This window comes from Carassius carassius, chromosome 33, assembly GCF_963082965.1.
Source record: "Carassius carassius chromosome 33, fCarCar2.1, whole genome shotgun sequence".
Taxonomy (NCBI): Eukaryota; Metazoa; Chordata; class Actinopteri; order Cypriniformes; family Cyprinidae; genus Carassius; species Carassius carassius.
The window spans coordinates 10,514,725-10,536,556 of NC_081787.1; the positions used below are offsets into that span (position 1 = coordinate 10,514,725).

Consider the following 21,832-nt stretch of genomic DNA (forward strand, 5'->3'; position numbering starts at 1 on the left):
GTCATATATATTTAGAATCTCATTATTTACTAAAACAGTACACCGTTCCCTTGCTGTTCCCATGGATAATAAATCCCAATTCTCCCCTTCACAGCCCATTAGTTTGGCATTTTAAGATGTAAAAAACACATTTGTTTTGTGGTTTTTAAAAACATTCATTCAAGGATGCGCCTTGTGGTAAAATTCAAGTCAGTATATTCTATCCAACCGAGAATCTTTCAGCCAATAACTCAAATGAAGCCTATAAAGTGAGGACAGTAGCACTGGCACAGGTCCCCAACAGCAGCATTTGCATCTTTGAGCCCTCTGCGCTCTGAGTGGGCACTTTAAAATCTTTTTGAAATCCAGAAGTCACACCTGAGCACATGGTTTTAGCACTGATGGTATTTCTTGGGTGAATGTGCCTTTGAAATACACTTCTAGGGTGAGTATGACAGGCGGTTTTGGTTTAAATGAAGAGCTATAAGAAAAGAAAAGAAGCAGTAAGATGAACAAGTGGCATAACCGGGAGAGATGGAGTGATTACAGGCTGGCGTGGATGTCCTCGTGTCGCAGCACTTTGTAGGTGATCCAGTAAAAGATGTTGAATATGAGGAAGCTGAGAGGAAAGACGGCTCTGGATATGGTGTCGATTCGCTTGGCTCGGTCCACAAAACGCTTCCGAATGGCCTCTCCGTCGTACAGCACTTGCACTGGGGGTGGAGGGGTGAATACGCTGGACCCATCCACAGTTGTCCCGTCTTTCGCTTGTAAGCAATGGCCCAGTCCGTACCCACGGAAGTAAAAGCCACGGCTTTCCCGAACAAGATCCTCCTCCTTTAAGAAAAGAAAAGCATTTTTAGTGTTTTCAGAGGCAGGCAACAAAGAAAATGTAATAACTACTCCTCTTGCGGCACAATAAAGAGTGCCAGTCCATCACGGGAACTGCAGGGCACTTTTAAATAAAAGCACAAAAAAATGGTTGGCTCAGCTTTACTTATGCGTTTTAGAAAGTGCATACTGATTTAGATTCTATGGGGCAATATATTCCTAAATGCTGATACTGTATATAAAAAGTGAAATGTCAAGTGTACGTTTAATATGCTTTCATGAAATTTAACAGTGCAGCTAAATTTAGACCCTTTTATGCAATATTTTAGACGTGATTTTCTTACTCAGAATTCTATCTTATTTCTGAGTACCAATATATAAACATTGTTAAATCAAGATACATTTACTTACAAAGCAAAATTACATATTACGTTTAGTTTTATCTAATTTTGGTGAGTTTTTACTTAAAACATTAAAAAGAAAAAAAAAATCTGCCAATAGAGTAAGAAAACAGCAAGTTTATTTGTTTTTTTGATAAAATTTTATTATCATACTCCATTGTTAGATTTTTTTTAAAGAATTAAAAAGAAATGACTTATTTTACTTAAAAATTACTTAACATATTTTTTAAATATATATTTTTATATCTTGTTTAATATCTTGTCATTTCTCTTCAAAAACACATTTATTTTAAATGAAGAATGTTTAGATGTTTGTACAGGAGAATATTTTTTTTGCAGTGTAAAGGTTTTTTTTGCAGTAAGGGCTATTCCCCTTACTTTTTCACATGTAGTCCTAGTTCTTTGCCTCTAAATCCATATAAATGAGTCATTTGGATCAGTTTATCTGTCAATCTATGACAAATTACCCCTTTTCTCAAGAGGATAAGAAGATTAAGTTCTCGTTTAGCTCTTCATTAAGTCCTCTGTTTGCACCTAAAAACAATCCAAACACGTGTCTAGGAATAATGATGAGTTTGGTTTAAGATAAAGACACCCTTTAAAGTGACTGAACGTCATCTACGAACACTGTTTAGGTCAGTGCTTACCTTGAATAAATCTAAATATGAATAATAATATAAATAATAATAAAATCATGTAAAATACACAGTTAAACACTGTTATATAACTCTCAGAAAAAGAACAAGTCATCTTAGAATTTACAGTAAAATCCGTAAACTGACAAATCTGGAATTTTTTTATTTTTTTTATGTATGTACATTATGATTTTAGGTTACATCTTATGTTATTATTGTTTATTACATTATTTTAGTATCATTTGATGGTGTTTTGTATTTGTGGGCATCTTCCATATATGAGTATTTACCTTGAGGAAGGCTACTTGTGATGAACTTTATCATGTGGCTTTCTCTTTACCAGCTGTTTTTTGGTGGTTGTCACTGTATAATTAAGGGTAAAAAACTGACTGTAGTAATATAGTAGGTTGGTATATTACAGTCCAATAATTAAATATGCAATTTTAACTGTAAATTTAGGTTCAATCTGTAAAAGCACTGTATTTTTTTATGACAAATTGCTGGTAACCACAGCTGCAGCTTAATTTTTTTTTAAACCATACATTTTATAGATTTTTTTATTTTTATTTATTTGCTTCATTATTTCCATTTGCTCAGGAGTAGGGGACAAACATCCATAATTCATATGTGCTTAAAATAAATGTGCTTAAATACATACAGTATATGCTGAAAGTCCAAGCTGTTTTTGACAGAATAATGTGTTATTTAAATCTCTGTATGCATTTAAGGGCTATAAGGGAAGCGTGTGTACAGTAATGCCCCATTTTACACCTGGAATTAATATCCATTTCTATATTCAATCACAAGTAATCACAGGAAATGCATTACTATCAGGAACAGATGACAATTTTAAGCAAACACTTGAAAAGTATGCTTATGTGAACTGGGCCAGTGGGACGGAGGCGGCTCTGGGTTTTTAGGACTCAGTGTTTGCCCGTGGGCAAATAAGATGGGCACACAGATGGTATTTTTACCTTGGCGCATGCGTTGCAATGCTGGCTGAATTAGCTGGAGCTGTTACCAGGGACCGTATTGAGTCAAAGCTTTCTGGCTCCTTCATGAGGAAGAATGGCAGTGAGCATGGTGCATTGTGAAAGGTTTTGTTTCACAGATCCTGTTATATAATAGTTTGGAACATCTGTCTCGTTCTTTCTCTAAATTAACTTCTGGGGATCAATAGAGCACATCCATCTATCCATCAATCTGTCGTTTTTATGTATCTTGCACAGTTCAGTGCATTTTCAAGCATCAAACAGTGCATACCACTTCTAGGCAGGCTGAGCAGACTAATTTTCATTAATATTGACAACTGTGTAAATACTTCAACAAGAATTTTAGAGACAACAGCTATCAAGCCGCTGCTCTACAGCACCATCTTTGTTGCTAGGCAACACTGCTTGTGTGTGTGTATATTTCCTTGCAGGATGCTGAGGGACACTCCAATAAAGTGTACACTCACACTAAATCCAGCCATTATCTTTCAGACTCTTTAGAAAAACTTGATATAGTTGTTAGACAAGTGGATAATGGTCCTGCTGATGTTTAAGACACATATATAGCTTAAAACTGAGTTATGGATCAGGACGGTTAAATAATCAACTAGTTGCCCAGCAAAGGATTCACCGATTATTGAGATATATATATATATATTAGCAGTATATCTTTAGCTGTTAGACAGTTTTCAGGGTAAAATTTGCATCTTTGCATTCCCTTTAAAGTGCTCCTACAGACTTACACAGCAGGATAGATGTCTTTTGCCATTGTGCCACATTTTGTTATTTTTGAGTTTTTTTTTTGTAGGATGTGTGTCCAGTTAAAAATAGTTGTAACATCTTAAAAACACATCTCAGGGCCCCTTCAATCTGTCCACTGTGCTCAAACTTGATGCTTTTCGAATGCAGCAACATGCAGTGTTATTATTGTTAACTAAAACTATGAAAATTATTTAGGTTATTGAAATAAAATGGAAATATTAAATGAAAAAACTTAAACGAAAATCAAAAATGCTGCCTTGGCAACTGTTTGAAATGAGTAATAAAAGAAATATAAATTAAAGCTAAATAGAAATATAAAAAAAATAAATAAAAAGAAAATATACAATATAAAAGCTTGTTCAAAATAATAATGAATTATATTTATATAATATAATAAATATATAATATTTATAAATAACACTAATATAATGGCAACTCCCCCTAAAGGCATTGCATGAATCTGAACCCAGTGTAATTTTATGTCTAATAAGTGGAATAGTCATTCAGGCAACCCACAACTGATTAATTTCCCGAAAATAGGTGGTTTTGCGCACCCCTGAACCAGGCACCATCCTCTCAGCAACAATCTGTTTCTGTTTTCTTGAGCAGGAGCATGCGGCCTAATTTGTCTATAGTGTTATTAAGACAGGATAAAGCCAAGGCTTTGTTGTATTGATTAATTCTGGCCAGTAGTTGGTCCATCAGGCTAACAGCTCTCTCAGCCAGTGACCCATGCATCGATACCACCCAGATTGATCATTCAGACCAAAGACTTTCTTGGCTGGAGAGAATAGGACGAAGAGTAATGGCCACCAGATCTCCAAGGCACGAGGGGGAGGAGAACTCTTAAAGGGAGTTATTCTAAGTTTTCTCTCATTATTGATTCAAATCTAACGAATACACTCGTAAATCTCCAGCACTGTGAGCTTGGACACTGAACACTGTTGTACAAGCCCACAAAGTGCCCTAGATGTTTTAGCCAATAGTAGTTTTAAATGTAACTGTTGGGCTTCATTTAGAAGTCTCTTTAGCATTTCAGTCAGTGTCTGTGATCTCGGATCAAGAAATTAGCTGTGGCAAGACTTTACAAGGTGACACAAACGGTGGGCTCAACACAGGGGACTGTAGGCCTACACTATGGAAACAGGCTGATCTGAATTCCCCCACACAAGATGTGACAGCCAGCTGTGGCCTATTGTGGCTGTTGCCAGTGTTTGGATATGTGGCTGTAATCCAGGGTGACAGGACAGCCTGCATTTGTTTGCATGTATGTGTGTGTGTGTTTGACACACTTACTATTCTCTGCCTTCGATGCTTCTTGCGCAGCCTGATGAACTCCTTGTGTTGCCTTGAGACGAAGTTGACTGCTGCATACTCCAACAATGCAGCAAACACAAACAACAGACAAACGGCCATCCAGATGTCAATGGCCTTCACATAGGACACCTGAGAATCACAAGGTAAAACCAATATCAGTAGCTAATCATACTGTTGACTGGATTTTTATATGATATCATTTTATACCTTTTCACAGAAAACAACACACACCTTGAAGTGGACATTATTTCAATTGTTAAAGAATATTTCAAATTTCATACTTATAAGCAAATATAGAGTTATTAATTCATCTTTATTTATGTTAAATTTAATTTACGTTTAATTCATGCCTTATTTTTTTCACTCAATGAGTCATCCTGTCATCGATCGATGTGCTCTGCGTGTACTTTGGTGCGTGCGCGTGCACGTTGATTGCGTCGGACGATAAGAGTGCCGCGAAATATAGAAGAATGCCGAAAGTTGGAACGGGTGTATTCCAAAAAGCAGGTTACTGTATGTGACATACCCGGGTATTTTTGAGGATATGCGAGCGGATAACCTCAGCTTTTGGTTCCAAAATCAGAAGTTACTTTCAGGGCATGTAAGTAACAATAGTAACTTACTTTCTCAAGTTAACCTGCTCCGGAGGTTATGTTCCAGGGTTAGATCACCTCAGTGCTATCAGCCCTGATTATGGCGTGCGGCCCGGTCCAAAAATAAGGCTACTGGCAACTGTACGGTTTGAATTCCCGTGACAAGTCAGTGGGCGTGAAAGATAGCATACAACATTATATATTATTACAATATAATATTACAATAGCCTATTACATATATATTAGTATCTTTATGATGAAATGCTAATATAAGTAATAAGGTAATATATTATTCTAATTATAATCTAATAATAATCTAATGGTTCTATTATATTTATTTTATTGGAATAAATAACAGTTATCTGTATAAATAATAAAACACTATGACAAGGTATTTTGTTTTTTACATTTTACATTATCATCTCACGCATGGATCTGCATTTTTTATAATGTCTAAATTCTAAAACAAAATACATATCTGATATGACTTAATATGTAATTTTAGCATCAAACGAACAATATAATTCATACTCTCAAGGATTAACGATTAAATGGATTTTTTTTTAATGATTGCACAACCATCAATTAGGTGGCGATATGCACTACACATGTAAATGGTCATTAAACAAAAGAAGAAACAGCATGGTGCACTTTTTCTTAGCGTCCGTTTATGTAGCGATTCATTGCTCTGTTGAGAATGTCTTGAGTCTTAACCAGGCACATACTCTGTGTTGAATGAACCCAGATGCGTTTTTTGGAACCACATAGCTTGAGTAAGCAAGGTTTGGGGTTAATCAACTGAAAGTACAGGGTGTAGCTGAGGGTAAGTTAACCGTCTTTTCTGGAATACATCCCAGGTGTGTATTGACATTTGTTTTTTGGATCTACTTTTGTCTTTTTTAATTTAAAGGAACAGTTCACCCAAAAATGAAAACTCTGTATTATTAACTGAAATTGTCCTAAAATTCTTGAAATCTTGAAATTTGAAAGATTAATCCTGGCCACTCTTTACCACTAAAGTTAGGGCTGTCAAGCTCAAAAATTTTTGTTTCAGTAAATCACTTAATCAACTTTACTAAACCGATGAGTTGTTCACGAACCAGCTGATCCAGATCTCAAGTTCAAAACACTCACTGAACCGATCTGATAGTAGTCAGGAAATACAGTAAGACTGATGATACACGGGGCTTTTTGAGTAATTTTGCCAGACAACTTTGGCCAGTGTTGCCATCAATGGACAACCAGGTGAGACACAGGGCACACGACTGATCTAAAGTATCCAGATAGAAATTTGTTACCCATTCTCAATGGGAAAGTGTTCAGTCAACATTGCTCAAAAAAGTTGCCCTGTGTATCATCAGCCTAAGAATTGGTTTTATTTTTCATATATGTCGTTGTGTTTTAAGAACTGATTCTTTTTGGTTATGTTACCTTGGGTAGAGAGGCTCGTGAACCGGAGCTTTGGGTGGTCATGGTCAACACAGTAGTGATACCCAAACCCACCCGAGCAGGGGCAGCATCCATGTTGATCCAGAAAGACACCCAAGACAAGATGACAATCAGCAGACTGGGTATGTACATCTGAATGAGATAGTAGCCCATCTGTCTCTCTAAGTGAAACTTCACCTCAATGCAGGTGAATTTACCTATGATATCACAAAGAGTTTTATAATAGATAAGTAATTATGTATAGCAATTTTTAATCCATTTTTTTTTTACACCTGATTAAGTAGCTACCTATGGTTGGGAATTACTTCTGGAGTATATTTAATGATCATATTGCAGGTTTATGTTGTGGCGACACCATTTATATCATTTAAAAATTCATAACAGGACTTTGAAATCAATTCTGTGTGTATGATAATTTTTTGATTTGCATGAAAGTCAGTGAAACGTGTACCTGTGTTGTAATGTTTAGTGCAGTAGCCAAGATCTTTTTCCTCCTTTAGTAAAAACTGAGGAAGAGTCAAGTCATCCGCCACCTGCACAGGGCTATCTGAAAGCCACTCGAAGATCAGATCATTCATGGTGTAGCCAACTGTGAAAAAGAAGAGTGTGAATTGGACCTGTCATGCTTTCTTTCTCATCCCATATTTTGTACACTGTGTAAAAGGTCATCTGGCAGACAACAAACCAAAGTGGTGGATGGATAGATTGTTGGTCTGATGCAGACCTTTTAATAGTGAAGATGTTATGCTCTGGATTATAACACTATAGACACTCAGCATTTGGTAGTATATAAATTATGTACAGTATGACGAGCATGAAGAATTTAAGCAAATCAACTAAAATTTTTATTTTAAATATATATATATATATATATATATATATATATATATATTTTTTTTTTTTTTTTATTATTATTGTTGCTTTATTCATGCTACTTGTCTCAATTTCTTCACATCCCCCATATCATTTCTAACAGCTCTGTAGTACACGGTGAGATTAGGGACCTATTAAAAATGCATGAGGCATGCAATAACAGTGTAGAATACTTGACAAATCTGAATAATATTGATGTCTATCAGAGACCCTTAGGGATTTACAAAGACATCTGTTATTCACAAACCTCCCGTCCCCCTTCGTCTTCAAAACAACAAACCCATGAAAAATGGATGAAGATTGAAAGTCCTAGAATGTCATGGTGTCTTTGAAAAGTTTGGTGTGATTCCGAACATTGTTTTCAAACTAGTATAAGGAATATGAATATTTTCCAAGAAGTGGGAGTTTTTTTTTTGTCTACTGCCTCAAATTTCTATATATATATATAAAATAAAATTTATATTTTAATATATTTTTAAAACATAATTTATTCATTCTAATTCAGACTTATTCATACTAATCTGTATGAATAAGCCACCTCGTAACATATGTATTTTGCTGTGAGATCGGGTTGGTTTAGCTCCAACCCTGAAAAAAACCTCACCCTCTTACAGCCTTATGCGGCGTCCCAGTGTGCCTACTTATACTATGCCATTAAAGTATCTAATCTTTTGGTGAAGAAAAAGTACATACTTTTGAGTGTTTAGTAGAAGATATCATACAAATGTGTCTTTAATGGACCACTCTGTCGCATAGTTACACCAAAGAATATTAATATATAGAATACCCAATACGTGTCACTCGCATAGTTTTGAATGGGGAAAAATGCAACGCTCAATATGGCTACTCCAACGAAGGAAGCCCCGCCTTCTGAGTAAAAGAGCCAATCGCTAATCGGTAAAGTCATAGCGTCACTGCAGCTGCCGTTAGAAGTCCCAGTTGCTATAGAAACAGTCAGCATTCTGAGATGTGCACTTAGGACTGCACATGCGAATTGGCTGGTCTAGCCTTAAAAAGAAGCTTTTAATGCTATTAGAGCATAACATTTATGTTACAGTTTTCAGATTTCACTAGTTATTTTCAAATCTGAAATTTAATCGTAAGCTTGGCGAACAGTTTTGGAGAATTTGATGTTTGCCCATTCAAAGAGATGGGAGCTGCACTTGCATGCCCGAGAGTCATTTCAAAGATTGCCGCCAAGTGAAATGACTTGTCTTAAAGGGACTTTGGTTGCATGCACCCTGTAATTGTCACTGTTAACATCCTCTAAAATGAAATATAACACAGATAACATAAAATAAATATTTTTACCAGGTTAAATGTTGATTATTAGTACCTCAAACCCATTTATCTAAACCTCTCTACTTAAGCATTGGTCGCGCACATCCGCCATGTTTTATTTTATTTTTTTACACTTTTTATTTGTGTTTGTAGTTCTGAACCAAATCCTTCACCAAAGCACAAAGGATTGTGTGCAATATTAGCCATTAGAGAGTGCATAGATCCACATTTCAAAAATCTACCTGAAATTGTAGACCATCCGGGGACAGCATACTATGCTTTGGGACACACTTATTTTAATCTCACATACTATTTAGAATAGATAGTATGCACATTGAGAGACAGGGTTTTATAATCCTGAAGACATTGATTAGCTTGTTCAGTTGTGTTTGATTACAGCTGGAGCTAAACTCTGCAGCACAGCGGCTCTCTAGGCCTGAACTTGCCTACCCCTGCTTTAATCTATACCTCTTGCCTTCAACTTCAGGGCTGCACCCGAAAACTCTATCCAAGGCACAAAGGCATCAAGGCACGTTCAAATCCAAGTTCTGTTTTACTTCCTGTCTCCGGAGGTACCTTCTTCTGATCAAATTTTGAACCTTCGCTGCCTTTGATATCCCACAATCCTGTGTGTTCCATTCCGTGATGGTTGAGCTAAAGAAAAAAGGTGGAGTCTTAAAGTTGCATTTGGTGGTCAGTTTTAACTAACTTTTTGCACTTTTGACGTTAGCTCTAGAGAGAAATCAGTATTATAGGAATTAAATGTTTTAGTTAACACAAAAATTATTTATATTTCAATGTAGATCATTGAACCATTACGCTGCCTCAGAAGTCTGTCTGAAATCACGTCCATGATGTGCCTTCATGCAAAAACCCTGCCTGCCATGTCATTGCCTCATACGACAACGAGGCAGCAAGCCAGCTGCCTAAGTTTTCAGATGCAGCCCAGATTTCTGTACCAGGATGTGTCCTTTCCAGACAAGGTGATCCCACCCCTTAGCTGTGTCCTGACACTTGTCAAAACAGTTTTCAGTGGGCCTTTCTAAGCCCTAAAAAAGGTGCTCTTGTCTAATCAGAAATGATTATGCCCTCTGTAACTGCTTTGTTGGGCAGTAAACCTGCCTGTCTTCCTGTGTGTGTCACTTTCTGTCTGACCCTACTCCTTAGAGGAGGGCAATTTTAACTGCAGCCACAGAGGTGGGATTTTTCCACTCATATAATAATAAATTCTGTAGACATACAGAGGACACAGAAAGGACAGTAAAACACACTGTCTGGGTGTAGTACGCCCCCTAAATCTTTTAAACCATATGAGTCACTGAATGTTGAATGAACATCAGGTACTGTCTGCCATCATGACACATAAATGGGGATTCAAATCAAATAATCCAACAGCCAAATCCAGATGTCCAGCTAAGTGGCATCTGCAGTTTATTTCTGCATTACATGGATTCCTCATTTGGATCTTCTGATGGTTAGAAAGGGTTGTTCTTTTGTATCAGGGAGGTGGAATTAAAAGCCTCTCGGGTAGCTGAGGTGGGTCACATAAAAAAGGTGAACAGAAAATGAAAGTTTCATTATTGATATCCTTTAAATTGGTCCCAGGAGTTAAGATGTTATCTGCTCTGAGGGCACTGGGGTGGTGAATAGTCTATTTCTTTTATCGAGGTAATAAGGAAGGACACTTTACGCACAATTTTAAAATGAGGATGCTGTGTCTTTGATACTTCCTCTTGCCGATTCTTCTTCGTTTTGTGCAGTGAAACATAGAAAACTGTTTTGAGTTATTCATTTTCTGCAGATTTATTATTTTTTAAATACCATAATGCTTAAGATTACCAGGGTTGTAAGTGGAAATAGACAAGCAGTGGATTGCAAATTACCATCTTAACAGAATTTGTTAATGGCATCTGTTCCTGGTAGCCTATACACTAACATATAAAAGTTTTTTTTTCAACAGGGATACATTAAATTGATCAAAAGTAACAAAGACATTTATATTATTACAAAAGATTTTGTGATCAAATTTGTGTTGTTTTAAAGTATGGTTAAAGAAAACTAAAGTTGCGGTTTCCTTAAAGATATTAATTCATTTTAAAATATATTTGAAATTATATTACATTTTATGTACATTAAGTATATTTTTAAACACATACACACACATCTATATATATATATATATATATATATATATATATATATATATATATATATACACACACAAAAAGTAATTTTAATTAGTAATAATATTTTTACAGTATTTTTGATCAAATAAATGCAGGCTTGATAAGCATAAGACATACACTTCTTTCAGAAACACTTCCATTCCCAAAATGTGAAATGGTAATGTATATATTCACCTTATGCAATCATGTTTTTTAAAGTATGTACACTGTATTTCACCTTCATGGTGATTGCTATCAGTGCATACATTTAAACTCCATGGACCCTATAATACACACGGCACAATGCGACGCAAGGTTTCAGTTTCAGTCCGGCGCTGTTCGCATTTTCCTGTCTAGCGCCACGTCGTTTAATTAGCAATTGCATTTGCGCCCATTTGTGCGCCCATGGTCGGGCTGGTCTAAAAAAAGAGGTGTGTTCAGGCGCATTGCTGGCGGATTGCTATTTTAAGGAGCTGAAAATAGACTGCGCCATAGACCAACTCAAACCTGGTCTAAAGTCTGGCTCAATGTTTTTTCTTTGTTATTTAGAGAGCGAGTTAGTATAGGCGGGTCTGCAATGTGCGTACACGCTGCTTATTAAACACAGGGACGCACAGCAGCACACAAACATGCCAAATATTACAAATTAAAGGATTGCAATGCATAAGATTTTTTTGTAGGCTAATTAAATATAAAAATGCCTACATGTCATAATGGATAGTCATCGCATGTATCAGAATTATGCTATGTATTTGCTCGAACACGAGCAGCTCCGTTTAATCTTGGAGACGCGTTCTGTCTTTGCGCTTGCCAAATTCCGCCGTGTAAATAGCAAATCCATCATGGCACAAGCGCAACTGGCTCTTAAAGGGAAAGGAAGATGAGACTCTGATTGGTTTATTGCACGTTATGCCCAAAAAAACATTATTTATAAAGAGAATAGGGACAACCCGTTTAGACCATGCGCCCGGGCACGTCAACCGTTTTTTCGTCGTTAAAATAGCAAAAGTGGATTTGGACACGCCCTGAGTGCAACTGCGCCGTGCCCTTTACACTTTGCGTTTAGATCGTTAAAATAGGGCCCCATATCAGTGTCAGAAGAATTGAATTCTGCAAAGTGTGAAGAGGAAAAGGGCAAGGAAGAATAAGGGAAGAAGAGCGAGAAAGAGAAGTACAGAGTACTCACAGCTTTCTAGCTGCATGGTACAGGTCTGAATGTCCATTGGGAAATTCTTCAAGTCCATGGGACAAGACAGGATGAGTGTTAGCCTGAGACGTAGAGCAAAACAGGAAAGCAGAAAGTGGGAAAGAATCAGAGTGAAACCAAAAAGGGCAAAAAAAAAGCAGGTGTTAAATAGAGGATATTGAAAGAGGTTTGCAAGGAAACTCAAAAATTTTAATTGTCATTATTTACTCACCCCTATATCTCTATTTTTTAACAAATGTCTGACCAAGCTTTTTAATATAACTAAAGTGAATGAGAATGTGGCTATAAAGCTTCAAAATGACACAAGAACACTATAAAAATATCACAATAAATGGTCCATATGACTCATGCTTTATATTCCATGTATTCTCGAAGTCATTCAAGATTTGTATGGTTTGTTTATGAGCAAAGTAGTGATTTGTAATAATAAAAATTCCTTTGAATTGGATTCTTTGAATGAAAGATCAAAAAAGAGTTTCAAAAATTAAAATGCTTTTGCATTTTGAAAGCTCTAGACCCCAGTGATTGAACTTACATATAAAAACAACCTGTAAATTCTTCAAAATATCTTACATTGTAGCTCCACAAAAGGAAAGTAATTTATGTTTGAAACAACATCAGTTTAAGGAAATAATGACAGAATTGTCATGCCTTTGAGGGAAGAATTGTAATTTCAGAATGCACCAGTATTCAAAATCTCATTTATGCTGTTTTACACTTCATCCTTTTGATTTGTGATTGCAAAGTGAATCCCAAATGAGGCAGATAATTTTTGTTTCTGTTTTTGTATCATATGCGTTTTTGGTAATAGCCAAACTAACTAACTGCCCGACAGTTTTTTTTTTTTCCTTTTACATTAATTTGTCATGCTGCTGACACATTAAGGAGTGGGAGGAGTCGACACTATTAGAAAGTTTGGATAGAGGAAACCAGTTTCTTTTGTGCTGTTATTACCCTTAATTCAAACCCCCAAATATCTATACTCACACACTGTGAGGTGGAGACCTTTTTAGGCTCAACACATGTCATCTTTTTCCCCCATAGTTCCCAAAGAGCAGCCCTGGCATGTTTATTTGCAATTCCATCCATCCTTAGTATAAAAGTAATAACATTTTAAATTCTTAGAACTTTTAAAAAAGCAAAATGAAAAAAGTACTAACTTAAGAGTAGGGCTACACAATTAATCAACATTAAATCGCAAAGTCAAAATGATTTGCAAGAAGCTGCTGTTGTCATGCTTATCTTTCAGTGTAGCATGGTTCTGTGATCAGTAGTAAATCTTCATCCGAAGGCCAGAGGGCGCTTTCACTTGGAAACTACAAATACGCCCGCAGAAGAAATCAGCAAATCCCTATAGCGGTTGCTGAATAAACAGAAGATTTAACTACTTTTATTAATTCAACGCGAGTAACAAACACACACCTATGACAATATATGGTTTATCTGAATTTGTCTTAATACAATGTTTATTGTAATAAAGTATATAATAATGCAATGCTAATCGACATTTTTATGCAGCTTTTATCACTGCTTAGAATATTGTGAAATATGTTGCTGTCTTATTCGGTGTAAGAAGCCACTTCATCTCACATAAGGATTTATTTAAAACACTGACACTGACGTTATGAAGTGAGTTTGGAGTAAAAACTTTATTAAATGTGGTATTTTCACATGATTTCAGATGAAACAGCATCTATTACACAGAGCCGTTCACTGAGAAGCTATGCAAACCACTTTCATAATCGTAGAATAACTTCTTCGATTTCATTATCGTGATCATATATCATCTGCGATTATGAATGTGATTTTGCATAGCTTGTCAGTGAAATACGGCTCTATATATTAAATGGTGCTCCATCTGAAAGCTGAGACTTACTACTGATTAGAGGTCTGCCACCCGGGTTCAGGTTAATGTTTAATAGCTTCGGGTTCGGGTCAAGCTCGGGTTTATAGCTAAACTAAAACTACATGTGGTAGGATGCACTGCTTTCACGACAACGACAACACAGCACGGAAACTTTTATTAGTAAAATAGGCTACTGACTCACAACGTTATATTTCTTTGCAATGAGGGGGTAAAATCGCTGTTTTTGAAGTAACTAAGCCTCATTGCTTGTATAAAGAGATGCTTAGACGCAGGTTCACACACAAGAAACTTTCATCCCTCTCTCTCTCTCTCTCTCTCTCTATTTCAAATAAATGATTTAATAAATTCAAATAAATGTGATCTTACAGTACTGCATCTCTGTCCAAATGCCAACGAGCTTTAACTGATGAAAATTAACATAATTTGCTTTCATAATTTGATTAATCATGCAGCCCTACTTAAAAGCTTGGCATTAATTGTCAAACCTTTTTAGTTTATTTCTAGGCCACATGTCTCTCTTCTTACATACTGTAAATTTACTGTACTATGATTAATAATTGCTCAAACTCCATTGTGATCATTGTGCTATTAACCCCAACAGGCTTTGGCTTATGTCTTTAACATCCATTTTTGGAGGTATATTTTAATGAAAAAAATAAAAATCTATACCTCTTTTGCACTAATTCTTATAAATTCCCCTCTGTTCTCTCAAATATATGAGAGACTTCTCTGCTTACCTAATGCTGTATAGCACATTGCCATTCTGAAAGATCCTCAGCAGCTTGTTGTCTGTTGTGATTTCATGGAAGTTTGCACCTTTTTCATTAGCAAAGAACAAGTCAGGTTTCCATATGGAGTCCAGCATAGAAGGGTCCAGGTCTAGAGAAGCGTCAGGATATTCACTATAGGCCAATCGAGGGTCATTCCACTGCTGGCGTAGAAAAACGTTAAGCCTATAATCCTGTAGGAAAAGAGGGAAAAAAACCTGTTCGGTTCTGCAATCTTAGGTCAGTTTCTGGATTTGATTATTATTAATGTACATTTTTTGTTTTAGTTGTTCTTTTTATAGTGTTTTAATTGCAAACATTAGAGGCTGAATCAGATATGCTCTAAACATGCAAGTGAATAACTTGTTTTCCCTTGACATTAATTTCTGTTGGAAGTCCTCCATTTCCGATGTTCAAATCCCAGGTTAACGGACTAACAGACCGTTAACAATGGCAATTTGCAACGATCAACTGAAACATTCTGCTGACAGAGACATTTAGTGCTAAGCACAGGCTTTAGCGGACGGGTATATCAACCTTTAATTTTTTCCCTTCAAGATCCTGGCTCTTCTCTCAGTTTTTCGTTTTAATTGCATGGTGGACAGGTCATTATCAGCACATCAGCTGACCCACTGGACTCTAAACTTCTAAGTGATGAGCTCCTCGAGGCAAGGAGAAATCAAGAAATTGACTAAAATCCACTCAGTAATACAATTGTAACAGAGCATACTGTCTGAAAGAATAGAGAGAAAGAGAAGGAATTCTCCTTTGCATTTTTAGTTCAAGGTCTGAGTAGCCTAAAAAGATAAGTGCAATGCTGAATCTTTGATATTAAACAAACTGAATCAGTGTGATTACATACCATAGTTGTCTCAGTAATGGATCCAAAGCTGTTGATGAAAATATTACAGGTGACATTTACTGGTGGTCCTGTTAAAATAAAAGAGAGAAGTTTCTTACGTTCAGTGGCGGCTCTAGACAAATTTTACTAGGGGGGGCCAAGGAGAAGCCAGTGTTTAACCAGAGGGGCACATTAAAAATGGCAACATATTTTATTTAAATGTAATGCAAATAAATACAAAAAGTAATTCTTGAAAAAATCTACACAGTAATTTTACACAATCTAAACATGTTAATAAAAACAAATTACTATTAGTACTCTTATAAAATTCAATCAGGCAATCATACATTTCACAGTAATATTTATATATGAATGTCAAGAATTCAGAACTGTATATATTTATAATGCTTACACTACACTACACAGAAATAATATACAATTAAATTATGCTTATTTTAAATGTATTGTGCAGGCTAAAAATATAATAAGCTTTTAATAATATTTTAGTGCGCAAAACCATGATAATATGAAATGCTTCAAAACTGAGCTCACAAAGGGATTTTAAAAGTTTCAGGCTTTTAAAACGTGTGTGATCTAACAGGCACAAGCGAGTCTTTTAAAAACAGCAACAAACATAAAATACAAATACACAAAATAAAGTCATTTTATGCAAATCCACAGCCTTTTTATCTACAGATCAAGCATTATAATATGAGTATATAATATTGGAGAGAGTTTTACCATGCATCCTGCTGTAAATGGACGAGGTGCGTGCTATTTGAATACTGAATGGAGAATGATTGACAGCCGCAGAGGAGGGAAAACGAGGTTTCCGTAAACTTTAATTTAATGATGTAAATAGTCTTCTGTCCATAACATTAAGCTATGGAATTGCTTCAGATGACTCAAACTGATGTGAAAAAAAAGGGAGGCGCCAAGAAGCGCGATGTTTGCATCCCTGAATATGATTAAGTTCCTAACATAGTAAAAGAAATGGACACAGCGACCCCATTGGAACTCAATTGAGACAAGTGAAGCCCATTTAAGGGAAGTCGTGGCCTAATGGTTAGAGAGTCGGACTCCCAATCGAAAGGTTGTGAGTTCGAGTCCCGGGCCGGCAGGAATTGTGGGTGGGGGGAGTGCATGTACAGTTCTCTCTCCACCTTCAATACCACGACTTAGGTGCCCTTGAGCAAGGCATCGAACCCCCAACTGCTCCCCGGGTGCTGCAGCATAAATGGCTGCCCACTGCTCCGGGTGTTTGCTCACAGTGTGTGTGTGTGTTCACTGCTCTGTGTGTGTGCATTTCGGATGGGTTAAATGCAGAGCACAAATTCTGAGTATGGGTCACCATACTTGGCTGAATGTCACTTCACTTCATTTTTAGCGATTTTTAGCACTTCCGTTTCTGACGCGCAGACTCAAACTAAGCTTGATGACGTCAGCAACCTGTCTGACATTTGTAAATCTTCTAGTAGCTGTGCATGCAAACTGCCATCGTTAATCTTGCAGAGACGGCGAGCTTGAGCGGGCAGTTCTTTGGCGTGAGTGAGCAGGAGTAAGTATTCTGATTAATTATTTTGTATAGTATTTTAAAATGTAACGCCAGGGCTTGTATCTATGGGCTTCTCTCTTGACGTCTCCCCGATTGCCTGCGAGCTTCTCCTCCTGTCTGTACAGTAATTTCTCTACTGTGCGACAGAGAGTCGAGTGGTTATGACGCAATCGTTAGCCTATTTTTACAAAAACTGTTTCTACGGGGCCATAATGTAACATAGAAGGTAATGGAGCCCTTTATACATTGTCGTGTATCTTTAGAAATAAATAATGGACAAATGGAGTCTTTAAACGCCTCAGATGTAAAGTTATTCGCTGTCAAAGTGACGCCAAAATAAATGGGAGTCAATGGGATGCTAACGCAAGTGAAGTTCTGCTACAAGATGGCGGCACGCGGCCGACTTCAACTTCCGATCGACTTCCTTCCCGCCTGGTTCCTAAGTGTTTGGGTGCGCTGCACTAATTTACCCGTGTAGAACATTGCGTCACAATAGTTCGGCTTTTGGCGCTTGTGTGTAAAATCATATTACTTTTTTTTTTCAGCACGGGGGTGGCCACAGGGGTGTCTACAAAGGCACGGGCCTCCCTAGGCCTCCGTGTAGAACCGCCACTGCTTACGTTTGGACTAACATTTACATTTGTATTGAGAAGTTTGGAGAATGAGTGAAACATAGATCAAAGGGGGATTTAAAGGGGTAGTTCACCCAAAAATAAAAAAGGAAATTCCGTCATGATTTACCTATCCAGTTTTCTACCTACAAAAAGTAAAAATTTAGCTAAATGTTTGCTATTATCTTATTCATATAACAAAAGAAAATGCTGATGAGCAATTGTCACTCTCAAAAAATTACAAAAAGCCCCATAAAAGCCTGGATAAAAGTAGTACATGTGAATTCTGTGCTATATGCAAAGTCTTCAGAAAGCACATGGTAGGTTGGTGTGACGTATCTTAAATGAAAAAAAGAATACATAATAAATGAAATAATGAATTACAGCTAATTAGAAATATATATGAAGAAACCAATACAGTACATGTGCTTTTTTTGCGACAAAAGCACATAAAAATATTGAAACTTCAAATGAAATTGAAAAGTTAAATCTTAATAGCTAATTCAAAATATTGCTATAATTGTGTATAAATATTACTATACAAATACTATATAAAAGCTAAATAAAGTTTTTTTGGAGACTCTCCATGCTGCTTCGCTAAAGATAGGCGCCTCACCTATTTTTGATGGACACCGCATCCAAGCTGCACAGTTTATACAAAATAAAAGTAAAAAAATTCTATCAATTTCAAAATAAACAGCATGTGCCTGTGTTTAACATCACTATATCCTTGCCAGGAGGCCAGAAATGGTATTTGAAATATAGATTTTAGACGACTATAGACAGCTACAAATCTTTTATCCTTGTCATTCACAGAGATGTATAAAGTACTAGAGACCCAGACTTGAGTAAAAGTACAAGTGCTCTATCAAAAAAATGACTTGAGTAGAAGTTGAAGTGCTCTTTAAGCACCACACTTAAGTAGAAGTACTAAAGTATTCAACATTTTTTGTACTTAAGTATTGCAAGTAGTCTATTTGAAAATTTACTACTCAAGTACTGAAAGTAAAAGTACAAGTATTGTGTTATGTAGTTATTAAAGAAAGTAGTCAAAAGTTTGAACATATTGTTTTTACTATTTCAAATGATTAACCTAAAGGACAATCACAATTCCTTTGACTGTAACTTTTTGTAAACAAAAAACAGATTAAAGGGTTAGTTCGCCCAATTTGCTAAATTATTTCATTAATAACTTACCCTCATGTTGTTTCAAACCGGTAAGACCTCCGTTTATTTTTGGAACACAGTTTAAGATATTTTAGATTTATTCCGAGAGCTCTCAGTCCCTCCATTTCAGCTGTGTGTATGGTATACTGTCCATGTCCAGAAAGGTAAGAAAAACATTATCAAAGTAGTCCATGTGACATCAGAGGGTCAGTTAGAATTTTTTGAAACATCGAAAATACATTTTGGTCCAAAAATAGCAAAAACTACGACTTTATTCAGCATTGTCTTCTCTTCCGTGTCTGTTGTAAGACAGTTCAAAACAAAGCAGTTTGTGATATCTTGTTCGCGAACGAATCATTCGATGTAACCGGATCTTTTTGAAACAGTTTACCAAATGGAACTGAATCGTTTTAAACGGGTCGCGTCTCCAATAAGCATTAATCCACAAATGACTTAAGCTGTTAACTTGTTTAATGTGGCTGACTCTCCCTCTGAGTTCAAACAAACCAATATCCTGGAGTAATTCATTTACTCAAACAGCACACTGACTGAACTGATGTGAGAACTGAAGATGAACACCGAGCCGAGCCAGATAACGAACAACAGACTGACTCGTTCATGAGTAAAGAACACTGATCTATATATATAACTTATATTATAGATCAGTGGTCAAGAACCGTTTCTGTCAGACGTGTCCGATTCGAGAACCGAGGAGCTGATGATACTGCACATGTGTGATTCAGCGTGAAAGCAAACCAACACACAGAGCGTCTGATTCTTTTGGTGATTGATTCTGAACTGATTCTGTGCTAATGTTTTGAGCCCAGGTAAACCGAAGGCTTGCAGTCAACGCCAATGACGCCATTACGTCGAGCGCAAAAGAACCGGTGAACTGTTTTCTTCAACTGGTTTATTGAATCGAACTGTCAGAAAGAACTACTGGTGATTCGAAAACCGATGCAACCGGTTCTTGACTCGTGAACGAGTCATTATCTGGCTCGGCTCGGTGTTCATCTCTCTGATTTAGCACGCGCAGTCTTCTTAATCGCTTGATTCGCTCAATGATGTGCCAGCTTCATCAAACCTGCCATCTACAGTTCTGTTTGTAATGGAATGATGCGTAACATTTTTATAATTGTAACGAGTAACGATGCAGCACATAAAAAAAATATCGGAGTAAAAGTATTAAATTCATCGAAAATATGTACTGAAGTAAAAGTGGAAGTAGGAGAAAAAAATAATACTCTAGTAAAGTACAGATACCGCCTTTTAGTCCTTAAGTACAGTAGTGAAGTAGTTCTACTTCGTTACTATACATATCTGGTCATTCATAACTGGACTCTTAAGTGTTTTAACTTTGAATTCTACAGCACAACAAAGTAGGACATAGCAATAAACATAACAATAAACAGAATTAAACCTGACAAAACATAAATATTTCGACCAACTTAGCCATGTTAAAAGACAAATAATCAAGACAAACAATGTCGGATAGGCAAATCACGTCATCTTGTGAAACTTGTCGCTTCGTATCTGAAATGATCCTGGTGTGAGTTGGCACTACATGGAGGACAGAACAAAACCTTGTCTGAGCTATAAAATGCTACAGACACATGTACTGTAAATAAGGGGCAACATCTCCTTTTGTTCTTAACAGAAAAACTAAATATATCAATATAAAACAGCGGTAAGTAAATTATGACAGAATTGTAAAATTTTTGGATGAACTGCAGTTTCTCTTTAATAATAACAACAGAACACCTTTAGAAGAGCATTCCTTTTTTCCTTAATGTATTTTGAGTAATACACAGTCAGGTCACTGGGTTCTTTCTATTGTCACCTCATTTACGTTTCCAGGTGCCACAACTGTCAAGCTCCTACCAGTTTCACAAGTTTTGTCGTACTATATATTCAGACAAATCCTGTTTGTTTTCATTCTGTCACACCTTTGAAGTTGGGTCTGATGCGAGCGTCATAGCCGGAGGTTCTTCCCATCAGCTTGTCCAGAAAGTCAGATGGGGACATTGGTTTTGGGGCTGGCCTGCCGGAGGACTTTATCTCCTCTTTACAGGAGCCCAGTCTGCCAGAGATATAAAAAAAGCGAAGAAGAAGGGGAGTAGAAAAGAAGCAAGAAATAGAAAGGTGAGGAAAAGGACAACAGATACAGTCAGTGATATTGACAGAGAAGACTGTCATGAATGGTATTTACACATCTTTTAAAAAGAAAAAAAAAAAAGACCAGCATGCATTTTTTAACTGGTGGAACTAGCACACCAACATCCAAATCTTATATTTGTGACCTGCAATACTGGTCTATTCAGCAGGGAATACAGAAGCATAATGCATTAAACATATGTTCTTCATGCTGTGTTTTTACACAAGCCTGTCACAGTTATCATGGCAAAGAAAAACAGAAGCCCCTAAAATCCCTAGGCAGGGGGAAGCATTGTGTCTGACAGACTGATGGCTCAATTGAAATTCTGGGAATGTGACAGTTGAGGGAGATAACTTTGATTCCAGTTCCAGCGGGACTCAGACT

General features: G+C 36.6%; 1 protein-coding gene across 1 annotated transcript; it reads right to left on the minus strand.

The window, feature by feature from the left end:
* Positions 1 to 275: 275 nt before the first annotated feature.
* Positions 276 to 21,489, minus strand: LOC132113721 (glycine receptor subunit alpha-4-like). Its single transcript, XM_059521661.1, has 8 exons — positions 21,240 to 21,489; positions 15,982 to 16,049; positions 15,090 to 15,313; positions 12,465 to 12,547; positions 7,411 to 7,548; positions 6,942 to 7,156; positions 4,897 to 5,046; positions 276 to 816 (listed from the first exon to the last, which is right to left on the minus strand). Exons 1-8 carry the CDS (start codon positions 21,487 to 21,489, stop codon positions 523 to 525), a joined length of 1,422 nt encoding a protein of 473 aa, XP_059377644.1. The 3' UTR covers positions 276 to 522.
* Positions 21,490 to 21,832: the final 343 nt, after the last annotated feature.